At 39.1% G+C, this 18865-nt stretch overlaps 1 protein-coding gene across 4 annotated transcripts in view; it reads left to right on the plus strand.

Moving 5' to 3' along the window:
- WDR7 (WD repeat domain 7) overlaps positions 1 to 18865 on the plus strand; it is a 421542-nt gene that overhangs the window by 74556 nt on the left and 328121 nt on the right. For all 4 annotated transcript variants that reach the window (XM_060173931.1, XM_060173933.1, XM_060173934.1 and 1 more), the window contains exons 13-14: positions 7618 to 7813; positions 17011 to 17225. In XM_060173931.1, the coding sequence (XP_060029914.1) occupies positions 7618 to 7813; positions 17011 to 17225 (411 nt within the window). The remainder of the gene's footprint in view (positions 1 to 7617; positions 7814 to 17010; positions 17226 to 18865) is intronic.

The following is an 18865-nucleotide window of genomic DNA, read 5'->3' on the forward strand; positions in this document are numbered from 1 at the left end:
GGTGTGTATTGTGTTTGGGGCAATTAATAATAGTGTTTGGAGCATAGATTTCACTAATTTTTCACTTGTGACATATGAGCAGCATTCATAGTCTGAACTCTCCTTGCTGTATTAGTTCTGTTATCATTAAAGGATTTTACATGGTATTGACATAGACAATTGATGACAGCAGTAGCTAAAATGGACATATTGATACACAGACAGGTAATTGCAATATGGGAGGAAAGTGTTAACAATGTATTTATGTTTTTTTATTTATATTTTTAATCTTTTTTATATTTATTTATTTCCCTTTTGTTGTCCTTGTTTTTTTTTATTGTTGTAGTTATTGATGTCGTTGTTGTTCTCTCTTCAGAGAGAGAATCATACAAAAGATCAATGAAGCCAAATGTTGGTTAAATTAAAGAAGGACAGAGAGAAATGGAGAGAGGAGGGAAAGACAGAGAGGGGGAGAGAAAGATAGACACCTGCAGATCTGCTTCACCACTTGTGAAGTGACTCTCTTGCAAGTGGAGAGCCGGGGGCTCGAACCAGTGTTTTTTTTAAACCTTAAGCATTTGAGCTTATTAGCACTTACCAGATGGAGGGAGACTGTACACACTTCACTTGTTTCACACTTCAGATAGGCACGTAAGGCCTGGGGAAAAAGAATGGCTCTTCAGCACAGGGAAGGTGACTGCATTGTTCTCACTGGCTGTGCCTTCAGATACAAGGGTCTTAAAGGACTTGCAAATTATATTGTGATGTTCTTAAATGTGCCACGGCAAATAAAATAATGGCTGAAGATATTTCTAATGAAAACTAAATGTGCTTTCAGGGGTAGGTGGTGGCCTGGGTAAGTAGACACACACTACAGTGTGCAAGGACCAGGTTCAAAGGCCTGGTTCCCACCTGCAGGGGGAAAGTTTCACAAGTAGTGAAGTAGGGCTGTAGGTGTGTCTCCATCTCTCTCCCTCTCTTTCTTCTCCTCCCCTCCCCTCTCAGTTTCTCTCTGTCTCTATTCAGTAATAAATGAAATAAAAAATAACATTAAATAAAAAATAAATTTAAAAGAACCTAAATGTGTTTTCATAAGTCAGAAAAATTAACCAGTGGTCATTGGGTCAATCTAGTAGAAGGGAAACAAGTAATGCAAAATTATGTTGACTATTTATGTTGACTGTCATCAGTGGTGATATGGGTACATGCATATATACAAATGGACATTGCTGTGTTTTGAGGTATTGGCTAATACTGACACAGTAATACTACATTTAGGAAAAGGTTTTCTTTTATTTGTTTCTACCTTAGTTATTATTTTAATAAATATGTATATTTACATTTTTTATTGATTTTTTTTTTTAAATTGATGAGAGGGTTAGGAGGGAAGAGAAAAGAACCAGACATCACTCTGGCACATGTGCTATTGTGGATTGAACTCAGGACCTCATGCTTGAGAGTCCAACACTTTATTCCCTGCGCCAGCTCCCAGACAACTTAAACTATTTTTGTACACACTTTGTAGTGTGTACATAGTGTATTGGCATAGAAATGTATGTGTGGTTTACAATATGCATACAGTATGGATATACTAGAAGGTTTTCTTTTTTTAATGAATTGGTATGTGATCAAAAGCATCTGAAGCACAAATACTTTTCAAATAATTTAACTGAACATATGAGGTTCACATCTTTTTGTGCTTGTATTGTTTTAAATTATACAGGTTTTAAAAATTTTTTTTTATTTTTAAATTTTTTATTTAAGAAAGGATTAGTGAACAAAAGCATAAGGTAGGAGGGGTACAACTCCACACAATTCCCACCACCCAATCCCCATAACCCACCCCCTCCCATGATAGCCTTCCCATTCTCTAGCCCTCTGGGAGCATGGACCCAGGGTCGTTGAGGGTTGCAGAAGGTAGAAGGTCAGGCTGAACATGGGCGTTGACTGGTCGGTCCATACTCCCAGTCTGCCTCTCTCTTTCCCTAGTAAGGTGTGTCTCTGGGGAAGCTGAGCTCCAGGACACATTGGTGGGGTCTTCAATCCAGGGAAGCCTAGCCAGCATCCTGGTGGCATCTGGAACCTGGTGATTGAAAAGAGAGTTAACATATGAAGCCAAACAATTTGTTGAGCAATCATGGATCCCAAGCTTGGAATAGTGGAGAGGAAGTGTTAGGGAGGTACTCACTGCAAACTCTAGTGTAATCCTGCTTTCAGGTATATATTTTGCAGTAGTTTATGGATACGTGTGCACATAAGCTCTCTCTCACAGAAACTGGTGTATGTCTAGGTTATGGGACTTTGTTAGAAAGTGAACTACCTGAGATGAAATTAGAGTGTACTATTAAAGGAAAGGTCTCACCCGAGTAATGAAGCTGAAGGGTTGTCATTCCACACGTGAAGTCTCTGGATACAGTCTGAGGTGAAGCATGTTGAGATGGCAATCGTTGCTTTGGTTAGGTTGTGATCAGCGGATGCAATATTATTTAGTTTGGATTGGGAGATGCATACGGGAAAGTGGGCCCTATCCAAGGGTGCCAGGACTGGGGGAAGTAGGGGCTCTATAGTGAAGATGTGAGGTTCCTGCTGTCTTAGGGTTCAAAAAGACAATCAATAGTTAATATTATTATCACATTATTTGTTAATTGGGTTAACTTTGAAAAGTCCCTTTGTTATGGTTTGCTGTACAGTACCCAGTATCTTGTATATAGCTGTGCTATTGGAAGCTTCTAATCTACTTGGTCTAGGCTTTTGAGAGAGTCCGCATATCAAATACGTAGCCTATATATTAAAAATCTTCAGTTTGTCTTTTGAGAACCTTTGAGACATACAATTGATTTCCCCCTCTCATATTAATTAACTACTGATTTATATGTCTACATTTTGCTAGGAGTGTACATAAACACCATTCCCACCACCAAAGGACTGTGACCCATCCCTCCCGCCCACTCCCACCCCCCACTGGCCCAGGAAGCTACATGTCTACCCCTCACCACTGGGTTTTTACTTTGGTGCCCTACTTACAATTTGATCATTTTTATATTTATTTATTTTTATATTTTTATTTTATTTTTTATTTTATTTTTTATTTTTATATTTATTTATTTTCCCTTTTGTTACCCTTGTTTTTTTACTGTTGTTGTAGTTATTGTTGTTGTTATTGATGTCATTGTTGTTGGATAGGACAGAGAGAAATGGAGAGAGGAGGGGAAGACAGAAAGGGGGTGTGACTTCCCTGCAGGTGGGGAGCCGGGGGCTTGAACTGGGATCCTTACGGTGGTCCTTGCGCTTTGCTCCACTTGCGCTTAACCCACTGTGCTACCGCCCGACTCCCTGCCAAACTATCTGGTAGCCCTAAAGCCACAGTTTAAACGTCTTAAGCATTTATTGTAGTAACACTCTTTATGGTAAGTCATGTTAGGTGATTTTCCCAGTTGAAATGGAAGTGAAATAGAATGGAATCTATCAAATTAGGGGCTGGGTGGTGGCACATTTGGTAGAGTGCATAAGTTACAATGTGCAAGGACCTGGGTTCAAGCCCCTGTCCCCACCTGCAGGGGGAAAGCTTTGCAAGTGGTGAAGCAGTGTTCCAGGTGTCTCTTTGTCTCTCTGCCTCTCTACCATCTCCTTTCCTCTCAATTTGTGGCTACAATTGTTTCTACCCAATAAATAAATAAAAATAATAAAAAATTTAGAATATATCAAATTACAGAATCAGTTATTGTAGTTGAAGTAAATGTTCTACAACAAGAATCTCTGGAATTTAAGAATAGAAGAATTGCTTTACTTTAACTCATTTGCGGAGTCTGACACTAGGAAAAACATGTTTTAAACAGTTCTTTAAGAAGCTTTTTAAATAAATTTGAGGACCACTAAGAGACCATGTTAATTGTGTTTTAGCAAGTCTTTTAAGTGCTTTCTTTTAACAGATAGCTGAGAACTATTTATCATTACTCAGTTCATTATTTGGAAACTAATACCAAAGTGGTGCTTGGAAATGATCTTTTTTCCTTTTACATTTAAATGGGCTAGACATTTGCTTTGTTTATACCATTAATTTGTTTCCACACAGCTTGCAAAGGTAGCCGTCAACTCAGGATTAATTAGTGGAATCAAAATTAATGAGGTCTTACTGTACTGGGCCATTTTCATTCTCCACCAGTTTTCTTTAGAGCAATTGAACTAACATTTTCTTGAAAGAAGAAAAATTAGATTTATTTAAATCTCTCTCTATACATATATTTAAAAAGCAGAGAACCATCTTTTCTTGTGAGCTAGGTAATTCTAATAACTCAGTTTTCTTGGTCTTAGTAATAATTATTTTTATTTATTTATTTTCTTTTTGGCCTTATAATTTTGGCCATTTCCAGGACTGTTGCTTATTACAGATTGAGTTGAACTGTCCAGCTGCTTATGTTCATTTGCAGTGATTGCAGATGAGTTGGACCAAACCAAACCTTTTTTTGTCATTGTTCTTGTGGGACATATCACTTTACAATTTTTAAATCATTATTTTACTCTATCAAAGAGGGATAAAGTTATTCTTTGAAACTTATTTGTATAAATAAATGTTTGAAGAGAATACATCATGTCATAATTAAAAGCTAGATTTTTTTTTTTTGCAATTAAAGTTGCTTTTTCCTTTCCTGCAATACTTTTATGTTATTTCTCTGCATTTTTTGCTGTGCCAGGGATAGAATGCAGCACCACATGTATACTCTGCTGTTGAGCCATCTCCCATGTTTTTGAATTTTTTACTTTTATGGGAGGGAGGGTGAGAGAGGGGAAAAGGTAGAGACACCAAATAACCCCTCCACCATTCATGGAGTTCCACTTGTTATTTTGTCTTTGTTGCCTTAATGTGCTTTAGAGACTTGAACTCAATACTTCACATACCAGGCCAACACTGTAACTGAGTGGCACCTCTTTGACTTTTTTTTTTCTTTATTGGGAGATTAATGTTATACAGTCAACAGTAAATACATTAATTTGTACATGCACAACATTTCCCAGTTTTCCACTTAACAATACAACCCACACTAGGTTCCTGACATCATGTTCTAGCACCTGAACTGTCTCTCCCCCCCCCCCCACACACACACCCAGAGTCTTACTTTAGTGCAATACACCAACTTCAGTCCAAGTTCTGCTTAGTGTTTTCTGTTTTGATCTTGTTTTTCAACTTCAGCCTGTAAGTGAGATCATCCTTCTCTTTCTGGCTGATCTCACTTAATATTATTCCTTCAAGCTTCATCCAAGATGGGGTGAAGAAGGTGAATTCAGCATTTTTAATAGCTGAGTAGTATTCCACTGTGTATATACCACAACTTGCTCAGCCACTCATTTGTTGTTGGACACCTGGGTTGCTTCCAGGTTTTAACTATTACAAGTTGTGCTGCTATGAACATAGTTGTACACAAATCTTTTTGGATGGTTGAGTTTGGTTCCTTAGGATATATCCCCAGGAGAGGAATTGCAGGATCATAGGGTAGGTCCATTTCTAGCCTTCTGAGAGTTCTCCAGACTGTTCTCCACAGAGGTTGGACCAATTTACATTCCTACCAGTAGTGTAGGAGGGTTCCTTTGTCCCCACAACCTCTTCAGCATTTGTTGCTGCTATCTTTTTTGATGTATGACATTTTCACAGGAATGAAGTGGTATCTCATTGTTGTCTTTCTTTGCATTTCTCTGACAGAGACTTGGAACATTTTTTTTCATGTGTTTCTCGGCTTTTCAGAACTCTTCTGTGGTGAATATTCTATCCATGTCCTATCCCTATTTTTGGATGGGGTTATTTGTTGTCTTGTTGTTGAGTTTGGCAAGCTCTTTATATATTTTGTTTATTAGCCTCTTATATGATGTGTGGCATGTAAGGATCTTCTAGTTTGTGAGGGGTTTCTTTGTTTGGGTGGTGGTTTTTTATTTTTTATTTTTTTGCTGTGTAGAAGCTTTTTAATTTGATGTAGTCCCATTGGTTTATTTTTGGTTTTAGTCTTCTTTGTAATTGGATTTGTGTCGTTGAAGATGTCTTTAAAATTTAGAGAAAAGAAAGAGTTCTGCCAATATTTTTCTCCAAGTATTTGATAGTTTCAGGTCAAACACCCAGGCCCTTGATCCACTTGCAATTTATTTTTGTGTTCAGTGAAATATAGTGGTTCACTTTTATTCTTCTGCACATTTTCAACCCAATTTTTCCAACACCATTTGTTGAAGAGACTCTCCTTTCCCCATTTAATAGTCAGGGTACCTTTGTCAAAAATTAGGTGTCTACAGGTGTGGGGGCTTACTTCTGGGCTCTCAATTCTATTCCACTGGTCGGTGTGTCTATTCACATTCCAATACCAAGCAGTTTTGATGACAGTGGCCCTATAATACAGTTTGAGATCTGGGAGTGTTGTGCCTTCAGTTCTGTTCTTTCTTCTCAAGATTGTTTTGTCAATTCTAGGTCTTTTCTGGTTCCAGATAAACATTTGTAGCTTTTGTTCTATTCTCCCAAAATATGTGATTGGGATCTTGATGGGGTTAGCATTAAATTTGTATATGGCTCTGGGTAGTATATTCATTTTGATGATGTTAATTCTTCCAACCCATGAACATGGAATGTCTTCCCATTTCTTTGTGTCTTTTTCAATTTCCTTGAGTAGTGACTCATTATTCTCAGTATGCAAATCTTTCACTTCTTTGGCTAGGTTTATTCCTAGATATTTTATTGTTTTTGTTGCTGTAGTAAAAGGAATTGATTTCTGGATTTCTTCTTCTTCCAACTTAGTGTTTGTAAACAGCCATAGTATATATAGTAATGAATTTCTGATAACTGCATTCATATGTATTAACTGAAAGCATAACCTAGTAAGTCATGAATAAGTTTTTAACTGCTAGTCTTACAGAATTTGGAGACTAAACATTTTGAGGTTATCAGTTCAGTTCTTTGTTGCTAGTGAAAAATCTTTATCCCCTTTGTCTGATTATTCATATTCCATCCTGTTCTAAAAAGGATTTGAAGGGCGAAAATGGAAAATGAGCAGAAAATACATAGCAGAATGTTTAATTGGCTGTTGTGAGTTGGTGGAGGTGGTGCACCTGCTGACATTATAGACAGAAGCTGTGAGGCACATCTACAGATAAAACAAAATATCTGCGACTCTTAAGCAATGATTATGGCAGAAGGACTGCAGGGTATTGTTTCTGAGCAAAGGAGCAGGGCAGAGCAGGGGTCTAAATGAGAGTCACAAACAGAAAGAAGCACTGCAGAAAACAGCTCTGGCATCTAACAAAGGAAAGTTCATACCGTGGAAAGAGAGCACATAATAACAGATCAATTTTTTTTCCAGCTTTGCCTGCTCATATAGAGCAATCATTTTAGTAAGGTCATCTTCAGATTTGAACACCAGATTTCCCAGAGCATCTTTTCCATCTCTACTCTAGGATTAATTTGGCTTTTTTTTTTTTTTAATTCAGTATTGATAGATACTTAAACTGGATGATTTATGTATAAATATAAAGAAATGGACTTTCAACATAGCGTAGTAATGGTCTTGATTTTCAGAATAGTTCATTTTGATTTGGGTTCTGAAACCAAGGATCCATTTTGTTCTACATTTCACCTAAATAATAATTAAGGTTCATTCTTCCTTTCAGGCAAGAGTGCAACACTGCATCTGCTCCGTAGCCAGTGACCACTCAGTTGGACTTCTAAGTTTGCGAGAGAAAAAATGCATCATGCTGGCTTCTCGCCATCTTTTCCCTATTCAAGTGATCAAGTGGAGGCCTTCTGATGATTACCTCGTAGTGGGATGCTCAGATGGCTCTGTGTACGTCTGGCAAATGGATACTGGTAAGAACAAATGTCAGGAGGCAGATTAAAAATTCAGTGGTATCTTTGATTTCCTAGAAATTAAAAAAAAAAAACAATTTTGGAGGTAAGGATTCTGAAGTTAAACCTAGGACCCCGTAACTGCAGAGTATATACTCCACCAAGCTAGGTACTGGGTTTTTTTTTTTTATTTTTTTAAATCACTCCTTTTTCTAATCCTTGGCATCATTATCAATGAGATACGCATAACCTCTTGTTCTATGTGAAACATTTGCATTGGGTTGTCAGAAAAGTAATGATGCATCTTTCTGTATTTAAAAATGTGTCATGACTTCTCCAACAATGCAATAATTTGCCTAGTGTAACAGAAGACAAATTAGGAGTCATATAGACATTAGACAAAAACATGTGATATCAAAGTAATTGTATGCAACATATAGCTATAAGGAATATGGACTAAAATAAAGGAGTAATTTTTTATTGATTTGATAATGATTGACAAGACCATAGGATAAGAGGGGTACAATACAACACAGTTCCCACTACCAGAGTTCCACTTTCAGTCCCCTCCTCTGGAAGCTTTCAGATTCTTTATCCCTCTGGGAGCATGGATTCAGGATCATTAGGGGTGCAGAAAGTGGAAGGTCTGGCTTTTGTAATTGCTTCTCTAGTGGACCTGAGCGTTGGCTGGTTAATCCATACTCCTAGCCTGTCTCTCTCTTTCCCTAGTGGGCCAGGGCTCTGGAGAGGTAGGATTCCAGGATACCTTGGTGAGGTCATCTGCACAGGGAAGTCAGGTTGGCATCATGGTAGCATCTGCAACTTCATGGCTGAAAAGCATTAAGATATAAAGGAGAACAAATTGTTTAATAATAATCAGGAATCTAAAGGTAAGACTTTAGCAGATAAGATTTGGGGTAATTTTTAAAAAAATTTTTTTATTTCTTTGTTACTGGATAGAGACAGAGAGAAATTGAGAAAGAAGGGGGAGATAGAGAGGAAGAGAGACAGAGAGACACCTGCAGACCCACTTCACCACCTATGAAGTGACTCCCCTGTAGTTGGGAAGCCAGGGGCTTGAACCGGGATCCTAACCAGTCCTTGGCGCTTTGTGCCACGTGCACTTAACCCGCTGAGCTACCGCCCGACTCCCGATTTGGGTTAATTTTTATCTTAAATTCAGAAACAGTGGAATAGAATGAAATTTTCTTATGCTTGAATAACATAAAGGCAACATGGGATTTTAGAAATTATTTTCTTGATAGAGGGTGAGAGACAGAGAAAGATCCAAATGGAGGGAGAGGAGGACAAAGATTGAGATATCTGTATCATTATTCAGCTGCTCATGAAGCTTTCACCTCCCACACCCCCTAGGGGACAAGGGGCTTGAATGTGGGTCCTTAGGTGTGGTGATGTGTGTGGTCTCTTGGTTGAGCCCACCAAGTTTCCCTTGTTGGCAGAATAGTTCACTTGCATAGTGCGTTGTTTTGTCATGTGCAGTACTCAGTTTCAAGCCTGGTCCTTACTGCATTGAGGGAAGCTTTGGTGCTGTGATCTCTTCCACTGTTTCTCTGCCTCTCTACCTCTGTCTAGCTTTTTTTTTTTTTTTTTTTTAAAGTGATCTAGGCAGCTAATTGAAGGTGGTGATTGAAATGAACGTTTTCAATTCTAGAGAGAACATTTAGTGGTTCTTTCAAAACTTTTATGTATAGTGTATGATATAGAACACATACTGCTTAGCTTCAGAATTCAGGCAACACCTTATAATGCTTACAGATAGGATCTCGTGGTTTTCTCTTGGAGGGCTTTAAACACGTACCTAAAAGTGCTTATTAGTTTAGGCTTTAAGAAACCAAGCAATCTTAACCTTTCTGTATCTTTCTAGTTGGGCTATATTATACTTCTACTGAATTTTTTTTTTTTTTACTTTTTATTTGTTTCAGTAGTCTTTCTTTTTCTTAATGTTTTATATGCCTGCTTTGCAGTAAAGTTGAAGTTCTAGCAGTGAGAATCTATACTGATTTTTTTTTTTTTTTTACTTTTAATCCTGTTTTAACTGCTGATGTGTAGTATACAGTCTAGACAACAGCAAACATTCTTGGAGACTGTCAAACTTTTTTACTTTTGCATTTGACTTTTTTTTTCTCTCTGGTCTGATGCATAAAAGATTCATACCTTTTGTCAGGTTTTAAAAGCACAAAAGTGTTGGATGAAAGATGAAGCCAAATCCCATTGCTCTGTGGTAAATGCCAGCATTTAGGCATATTTCTTCATAGGCTGATTTCTGTGCATTTATACAGTCAGAATTGCTATTGTATGACATTTGTAATTTTGAGGCTGATGGGGTCCTTTGTACTATATCCAGTCTGCTGAGCAGCACTTTTCTGTTTGCTGGCTTGGTCCTCCCCACAGAGTAAACATACAGGGTTGGTCTTGGGTTCTGAAATCAGACTTGGTTTGAATTTAGCATCGATCACTTGCTTGCACTGGGAGCTGTGGCTAGTCATTGAACTTTTCTCCCTGAATTTTCTTATCTATAAAATGAAGATAGTAGTAGTGTCTATTTTATAATGTCACTGGGAGAATAAAATGAGATATTTACCTTGTGTGCAGTAGATAGTGTGTATATATGTGTATGTTTGTGTTCTTTTAAATGTGTGTCTGTGTACGTGTGTGTGTTTCCTTTTGTTAGTAAGTGAACATCCTGCTTGACTTGTACTTGTTGAACTTGGGAATGTGACTAAAATATATCCAGAGCTATTTTCTATTTTTTATTATTTTTAATTTTTTATCAGTGATTTACAAAATATTTTAAAATAGGGCATATAATTCCATATCACCCCACCACCACCAAAGTTCTGTGCATACTCCCTCCCTGATGTAACCACCACAGGTGCCCCAGGATCATATATGTTACAGGTTGATTATATAATAATAACAGCAATAGTAATAACTATATATATATTTTTTCAGGTTCCTGTGTTTCAGTTCTCTATATTCCACTTAGGAATGAGGTCACCGCATAGTTGTTTTTCCTCTTTCCTCTTCGCTTTCAGATAAGGAAAATAGCACCCAACTTTTTCAGGTGCAGAAACAAAGGTTCCATGTCACAAAAGTCCCAGGTCCCAGTGGAGCTGAGATTTCGAGCCCCCCAGTCATCATCTCCTATCTGCAATATGCATCCATCTTTTTTTTTTTCCCTTCCTGGAACACTGCTCAGCTCAAGCTTACAGAGGTGTGGGGGACTGAACTGGGGACTTTGAAACCTTAGGCATGAGAGTCTCTTTGCATAACCAATATGCTATCTTCTTCCATATGCTGTAACTCAAATTCCTTTTTTTTGTTGTTGTTACCCTTGTTGTTATTGCGATTGTTGTTATTGCTACTGTTGTTGGATAGGACAGAGAGAAATTTAGAGAGGAGGGGAAAACAGGAGAGAGAGAGATAGACACCTGCAGAACTGCTTCACTGCTTGTGAAGCGACCCTCCTCCAGGTGGGGAGTGAATGTCTCGAACCGGGATCCTTACACTGGTCCTTGTGCTTCTTGCCATGTGTGTTTAACCCACTGCACTATCATCTCCCCCCCACCCCCATCCCCAATTCAAATTCTTTTTAGGGCGGAGAAGGCTTCTGTAATTGTTTCTCTGTTGGGCATGGATTTTGGCTTGTTATTCCATATCCCTCAGAATGTCCCTGTTTTTCTAGAAGGGTAGGACCATTCAGAACTGTTTTCATTGGAAATTACTACTAAAGAAAGCAAGTTCTTATAATAATAATAATAACAACAACAACCATCACCACCAACAGAACAACATTTGTAAAGCACATTTAAAAATACTATATACATTAAATACAAAAGCACAGTAAACTTGTCTAAGAATTTCTTTTCTCCTGGATCTGGTCTCCTCACACTCATGATTTTAGTACTCAAGTCTGCTTTTTCTTCCTAGTAGAGAGATACAGACAGAGGAGGAGGCAGAGACAACACATCACAGGAACTTCCTCTGCTGCCATGCCACCTTAAATGTGGTACTGGGGTTGGAACTTGGGCTATCTGCGTGGCAAGGCACCTGCTCTTTCCAGTAAGCTGTCTACTTGGCCCTGCTTAGGACTTTTAACAATGAAATCATGTGATTAATGAAGATGTTCTAGTTTCTCAGAAATTTCTAGATACTTAAATACATGGCCATGGATATTTTAGATCCCTTAAATACATTTGTAAGGAGTATGACATGCTTTACAAATACGATCTTATTTGAGTATGAAGCTAGTTTTTCAGTAATTTCTCTAGAAGGTAATAAGATAGAACTTGCAAATAGTCATCATCCTAACTATAGGGGTACTGGAATATGTTATTCCTCTAACCAGTTTGGTATGACTAGTCACTTTTTAAATTAAACCCGACACAGCACAGTGAAATTGAACAACTCTGGCCCATAGGAGGACCCAGGGACTAGTCAGTCATCATGGCATTCTTACATCCAGAGAAAGATGGAGATGCAGGATTTATTTTGGATTTTAACTACAGTGGGAGGTATTCTTGCTTTCTTCCTCCTGCTCATCAGGCTTTAGCTAGTGATATACAGGCCCCTAGGGAGGCAGGAAGGCACATCCTCAAGGTATTGACATTATTTATTTATTGAATTTATTTATTTATCAAATAAATAAAAAATGAAGTGAAATAAATCAGATCCAGCTAAGGTTTGATGTATGAAATGTATTTAAACTCTGAGGAGACATTTTGTCTCTCTTCTTGACTTCAGGAATCTGCTTTTACAAACGAAGTCATATTATATGAAGCCTCCTGACACATATTGTGCATTTTTTCCATGTTGGCTGTTTTGAATTGTACTGATGTTTCTAGCTTACAACCACTTAAAAATGTGTTGGTTCTGTGCAGTGTTTTCTTTTAGTTCTTCCTTCAAATGGGTAGTTACTTTTTTTTTTTTTCGATGTTTATTTCCTAATGAAATGAAGTTGAAACTAATAATTCAAAATTTTGACAGACAGTGATCTGGAAAATTTTTTTTGACTTTTAGATAATGCTATGTTCATTTTCCTATGCTATAAAATAGGAAATTAAAGGGATATAGAGGTGATAATAATGATTATTCTTTTATATCACTGAATATTTAGAATTTAGTCAACTAGCAATAATATTTGAGCAAATGGACCTCTTGACTCCAGCATAGGAATCTTTTAAAGGCAAGTTGCTGGCCTGCATGGTGTCTGCCACTACCTGAAGCTGTTTATTTGCTTCTGGGATCAACCAGCTCATTCTTCACTTTTTTATGTTCCAGTAAACTTGCAGTATTTGTCAGGGTCAGAAGTCCTCTTTGGGAAGGAAGCCGTGGCATGCTTTAATTAATAACTGATACTGCAGAGTGTTGTTCTTATCTAACCTTCTCTAAACCTGACTAACATTCTCATCTGCCCATTTTTTCATCATTCTTGCTATATAACAAAAAAGGTTCTCACATCAGACACCTATCCCTACTGGTAGAATTATTAGGTGTTATTATACAAGTGGAAATGCAAACACTGCTTACTAAATATTACTGGTAGTTAGGTTGTCAATTAATTTTGTTCTCATAGCTATTCCTGTTTCTTTTCTGCCTCTCAAAGTTTGCTGAATTTATTTCTGGTTTTGCATTTATTTCATAGATGTACAACCGACTATATTTTTTAAAACACATCTAATGAAATATTGTAGAGGATTATAAACTGGTGTTTGTTTATGTCTTTTGAAAACATAGAGTGGATACTCAAAAATTGTGTATCAAAGAAATTTATTTATTTATTTATTTATTTATACCAGAGTACTGCTTAGCTCTGGCTTATGGTGGTGTGGGGGATTGAACCTGGGACTTTGAAGCTTCAGGCATGAGAGTCTCTTTGCATAGCCGTTATGCTCTCTACCCGCTCCTGAAGAATTTTATTTTTCATACACGTGCAGTCCTGGCATATGCATTATTCTTGCTAAAGACTAATTTTTTTTGTTGTAGTTATTACTGTTGTTTTTATTCATGTCGATGTTGTTGGATAGGACAGAGAGAAATGGAGAGAGGAGGAGAGAAAGACACCTCATCGCCTGTGAAGCGACCCCCCTGCAGGTGGGGAGCCAGGGGCTTGAACTGGGATCCTTATGCCGGTCCTTGTGCTTTGCACCGCTAAAGACTGATTTTTAAACCTTTTTTTATTTATTTAAGTTGACCTTTTTATAACAAAATTTGAACCAGAGCAGCATGTGTGTGCTTGTTCAAGAAGAGAACAAGAGAGAACCTCATTCCCATTCGTGGAGTTGTTTCCCTCCAGTGGTGCCAGGGGTCAAACCCAGAGCCTAGTGCATGCAGGGCCAATAGTCTAAGACTGAGCCATCTCTTCAAACCCTAAATTGATAGTTTTTAAATTTTTTTAATATTTATTTTATTTATTTATTCCCTTTTGTTGCCCTTGTTGTTTTATTCTTGTAGTTATTATTGTTGTCGTCATTGTTGGATAGGACAGAAAGAAATGGAGAGAGGAGGAGGAAGACAGAGAGAGGGAGAGAAAGATAGACACCTACAGACCTGCTTCACCGCTTGTGAAACGACTCCCCTGCAGGTGGGGAGCCGGGGCTCGAACTGGGATCCTTACGCTGGTCCTTGTGCTTTGCGCCACATGCGCTTAACCCACTGTGCTACAGCCCGACTCCCAAATTGATAGTTTTGTCTTGTTACTAAATGGTCAGATAGCCAGGAGGTGGTGCTTCAGTTCAGTCTTTCATTATTAGTAAAATACTTTAATAGCAAATGTATTCTTCATGAATTTAATACCTTTTTCCTTCAGTACTTTGTGTAGTAAAGATTGGAGTAAAAATAGTATAGGGAAGTTAAATTAAGATTGAGAGGGTTAAGAAAAAAAGAGGTACTTTTCTTGGTAAAATCTTTATATTTTATCTTATTATCTTTATTTATTTAATGGATAAAGACAATTAGAAATCGAGAGGGAAATGGGTAATAGAGAGGGGTGGATGGAGACAGAGTTGAAATAGTCGTTACTTGGGTGTAAGATAAAGACTCTGAAAAATGCAGACAAAATGAGAGGTTATGTTTCTTTCATGTTTTGTGATGTTTTCCTAGACAAAGGGAAGCTTTGGGAATACTTAAGTAAAAGGATTCAAAAGTTAACAAAATGTAGGTTTTTTGTGGTTGTTGTTAAGGACTGATATCCAACACAGAGAAAGTTGAAGTCAGGGAAGTTGATGTTTGGAAGTCGGGCAGTAGCACAGCGGGTTAAGCGCGTGGCATAAAGCACAAGGGCTGGTGAAGGATCCCGGTCCGAGCCCCCGGCTCCCCACCTGCAGGGGGGTCACTTCACAAGCGGTGAAGCAGGTCTGCAGGTGTCTGTCTGTCTTTCTCTCCCCCTCTGTGTCTTCCCCTCCTCTCTCCATTTCTCTCTGTCCTATCCAACAACGACGACACCTGTAACTACAACAATAAAACAACAAGGGCAACAAAAGGGAAAAACAAAAAGAAGAGGTTGATGTTTGTGGGCCAAGGTGAGAGCATGTGTGTAGGCCACAGGGAGATGCAAACATAATATTACCAGGTTCCGTCATTCTCGGCACTGCATATGGTAGAAGAAGTGGGTGGTGCTTTTTCTTTGGTCTCTTTCTCCCCTTCATAAAATAAGTAAGCAAATAAAAAAAAAAAAAAAAGAAAGAAGGAAATAAAAAGACATATAATCATGCTGTGGAGTGATCAAGATCAAGGAACCCATGTTGGATGTAGTAAGAAAGTGAAAAAACCGGGGCCAGTGGTGGCATATCTGAGAAAGCGCACACATTACAGTGCACAAGGACCTAGGTCAAGCCCCTGGTCCCCACCTGCAGTGGTGAAGCAGGGCTGCAGGTGTCTCTCTGTCTTTATCCCTCTCTATCTCAACCACCCCTCTCAATTTCTCTCTGTCTCTATCCAATAATAAGTAAATAAAATTAAAATAACTAAAAAAGATTTTTTAAAAAACGGAAAATACCTGGGGGAGGAGAGTTGTTGAAATCATGGTTCTGACCTTGACTTTATGTTATTTTTATTTATTCTACCAGAGCACTGCTCAGCCCTGGCTTATGGTGTTGTGGAGGGTGGAACCTGGGACTTTATAGAGTCTCAGGCATGAGAGTCTGTTTGCATAACCATTATGCTATCTACCCTCCATTATTTTTTTAACATTAAAAATGTTACTAATGAGAGAGAAAGAAAATGAACTAGAGTGTCCCTTTGGCATATGTGATGTGGGGAGCAAAACTGGGATCTCATTCAGTCCTGTGCTCCAGAGCTGCTCCATTTCCTGTGGGGTAAGGGCCCACTGTCTGGGTAATCCAAGCCATTATTTCCATGAGCGTCTGAGCGGGTTGACCTGGAGCCCCCCTCTCTGAGGGGCAGTAGGCTGGTCCTCCTGACCTTGTGAACTTCAAATGGACGGGCTTTTCTGGATGGGGTACCTTCCTGTACATGCTCCCCCATTCCATTTGAACAAGAGCCATGAATTACTGACTGTGTATGGCCAACTTGAAACCCACCGCAAATATCCTGGCTTTGTTCTTCCTGGCCCCTTTCTCTCCCCCTTGCCTGGAGGTGCTTGTAATCCACCCTTAGAGAAAAAGGCCTACCTGTGCATAGTGAGCTCATGACCGGATCCTGTATGGTAACTTCCCAGCTAAGATCAAACACCGGACAGGTCAAGATTTAACTCTGCATTGTGTGTATGGCTTAATGATTATCTTAGCCTCTCTCAAACCTTTTGGATATATATCTACCTGCTTTGCTTGTATCTCCCAATAAATGAGTTGTCCATGAGGCTTCTCCCAGAGCTGGTTGTGTGCTTCCTTCCTCTCCATGCATTTCACCCTCATCACTAGGGCCCCCCTAGGACTCTCAGGGGCTGCCCTGGTCTCCACTGCCAATGGCCAGGGAGGCAGAGAGCCCGGGATGACCTGCAATCTCCCAGGTTCCCTGACTGCTGATTTGACCTTTACTGGGACATTGTAGCACCTTACTGGCAGGGAAGTGATTGTGCTCTGTGGCAGATCATCAGACGAAAGAAGTGCAAGAAAATGTTTCTCAGAGGCTCTGATTAAACATTTTCCTATGTCCAAAAGGTCCATGAATTTTCTTTTCTTCAAAAGCCCTATGCACTGTTGAGTGATGTGTAATACCTGTGACTCTGTGTGTCCCAGGTGCACTGGATCGTTGTGTGATGGGGATAACGGCAGTGGAGATTCTGAACGCTTGCGATGAAGCTGTTCCTGCTGCAGTGGACTCCCTCAGTCATCCAGCAGTCAACCTAAAGCAAGCGATGACAAGACGGAGCCTTGCCGCTCTGAAAAACATGGCCCATCATAAGCTCCAAACCCTTGCAACTAACCTCTTGGCCTCAGAGGCATCTGACAAAGTAAGTTTTGCATGTGGGCTCATTTGTGTAGTTCTCATTTAATATCACTGCTTTATTGTGTCTCGGAATAATTTTGGGGAGGTGACACTGGTGAAAAACACATTCTGCGAACCGATACATGTACATTTCTAGCTGATTTACTCACAATATCAAAAACTTGGAAACAACCAAAATGCCCTCGACAGATGACTGGATAGAAAAGTTATGGGACGTATACTCAACCGATTATTATGCGGCCTTAAAAGGGATAATATTGTGTCCTCTGGGATAAAGCGGATGGAACTGGAGAAGATGATACTCGGTGAAGCAAGTAAGGAGGGAAGGACAACCACAGAATGGTTTCACTCATACGCAGAATACAGACAATTGAATATACAAGTGTGAAAAAAAAAGTCTACCTGTTTTCAAGACCTGGGAGAACAATAGTCATTATCTACGGGCGTGGGGATGGGGACACAGATGATGGGAGTGATGAAAAAAAGTTAAATTAAATTAAAAAAATAAAGAAGTCATGGGATTAAAAAAAAAAATTCTGACTTCTGAATTAATAATGGTTTACAACAAAGGCCGGGTGGTGGCACACTTGGTTGAGTGCACATGTTACAATGTTGAGTGCACATGTTACAATGTTGAGTGCACATGTTACAATGTGCAAGGACCTGGGTTCAAGCTCCGGGTTCCCAACTGCAAGGAGGAAGCTTTGCAAGTGGTAAAGCAGTGCTGCAGGTGTCTTTCTGTCCTTCTCCCTCTCTGTCTCTCTCCCTCTTGTCTCCCACTACCCTCTTGATTTCTGGCTGTCTCTATCCAATAGATAAATAAAGATAATAAAATATAATGGTTCACAACACTCTATGGATTTAAGGTATATAGTTCCTCACCTCTGCTGCTGTGTGTAGCATGTCCACGACCAAATGCCCTACCAAGTCCCTCCCCCCATATATGTTTTATAGTCGAGAGTAAAGTTTGTACATGCATAACATTTCTCAGTTTTCCACATAACAATACAACCCCTACTAGGTCCTCGGTCATCCTTTTCCAGGACCTGTACACCCCCCTCCCCAGAGTCTTTTATTTTAGTGCAATACACCAACTCCCTTTTTTAATGTTGTTTTTTTATTGGTGATTTAGTAATGATCGACAAGACTGTGGGATAAGAGGGGTACAATTCCAATCCCATACAGTTCCCATCACCAGAGTACCACATCCTTTCCCCTCCATTGGAGGCTTCCTTATTCTTTATTCCTCTGGAAGTATCATCCAGAGATCTTTCTGGGGTACAGAAAGTGGGAAGTCTGGCTTTTGTAATTGCTTCTGCACTGGATATAGGTGTTGGCAGGTCGGTCCATACCCCCAGCCTGTTTCTATCTTTCCCTTGTGGGGTAAGACTCTGGGGAGGTGGGGTTCCAGGACTCATTGATGAGGTCATCTGTCCAGGGAAGTCAGTTTGGCGTCATGGTAGTACTTGCAACTTGGTGGCTGAAAAGCATTAAGATATATAGCATAACAAATTGTTTAGTAATCAGAAACCTAAAGGCAAGGATATATATGTTTAATGCCTCCAGAACCGGGGCCTCTTGCATGCATGATGTCACTGCTATGAGCTGCTTCTCTCTCTCTCTCTCCATTCAGATAGAGACAGA

The sequence above is a fragment of the Erinaceus europaeus genome, chromosome 15 (genome assembly GCF_950295315.1).
Source record: "Erinaceus europaeus chromosome 15, mEriEur2.1, whole genome shotgun sequence".
In the NCBI taxonomy this organism is placed as follows: Eukaryota; Metazoa; Chordata; class Mammalia; order Eulipotyphla; family Erinaceidae; genus Erinaceus; species Erinaceus europaeus.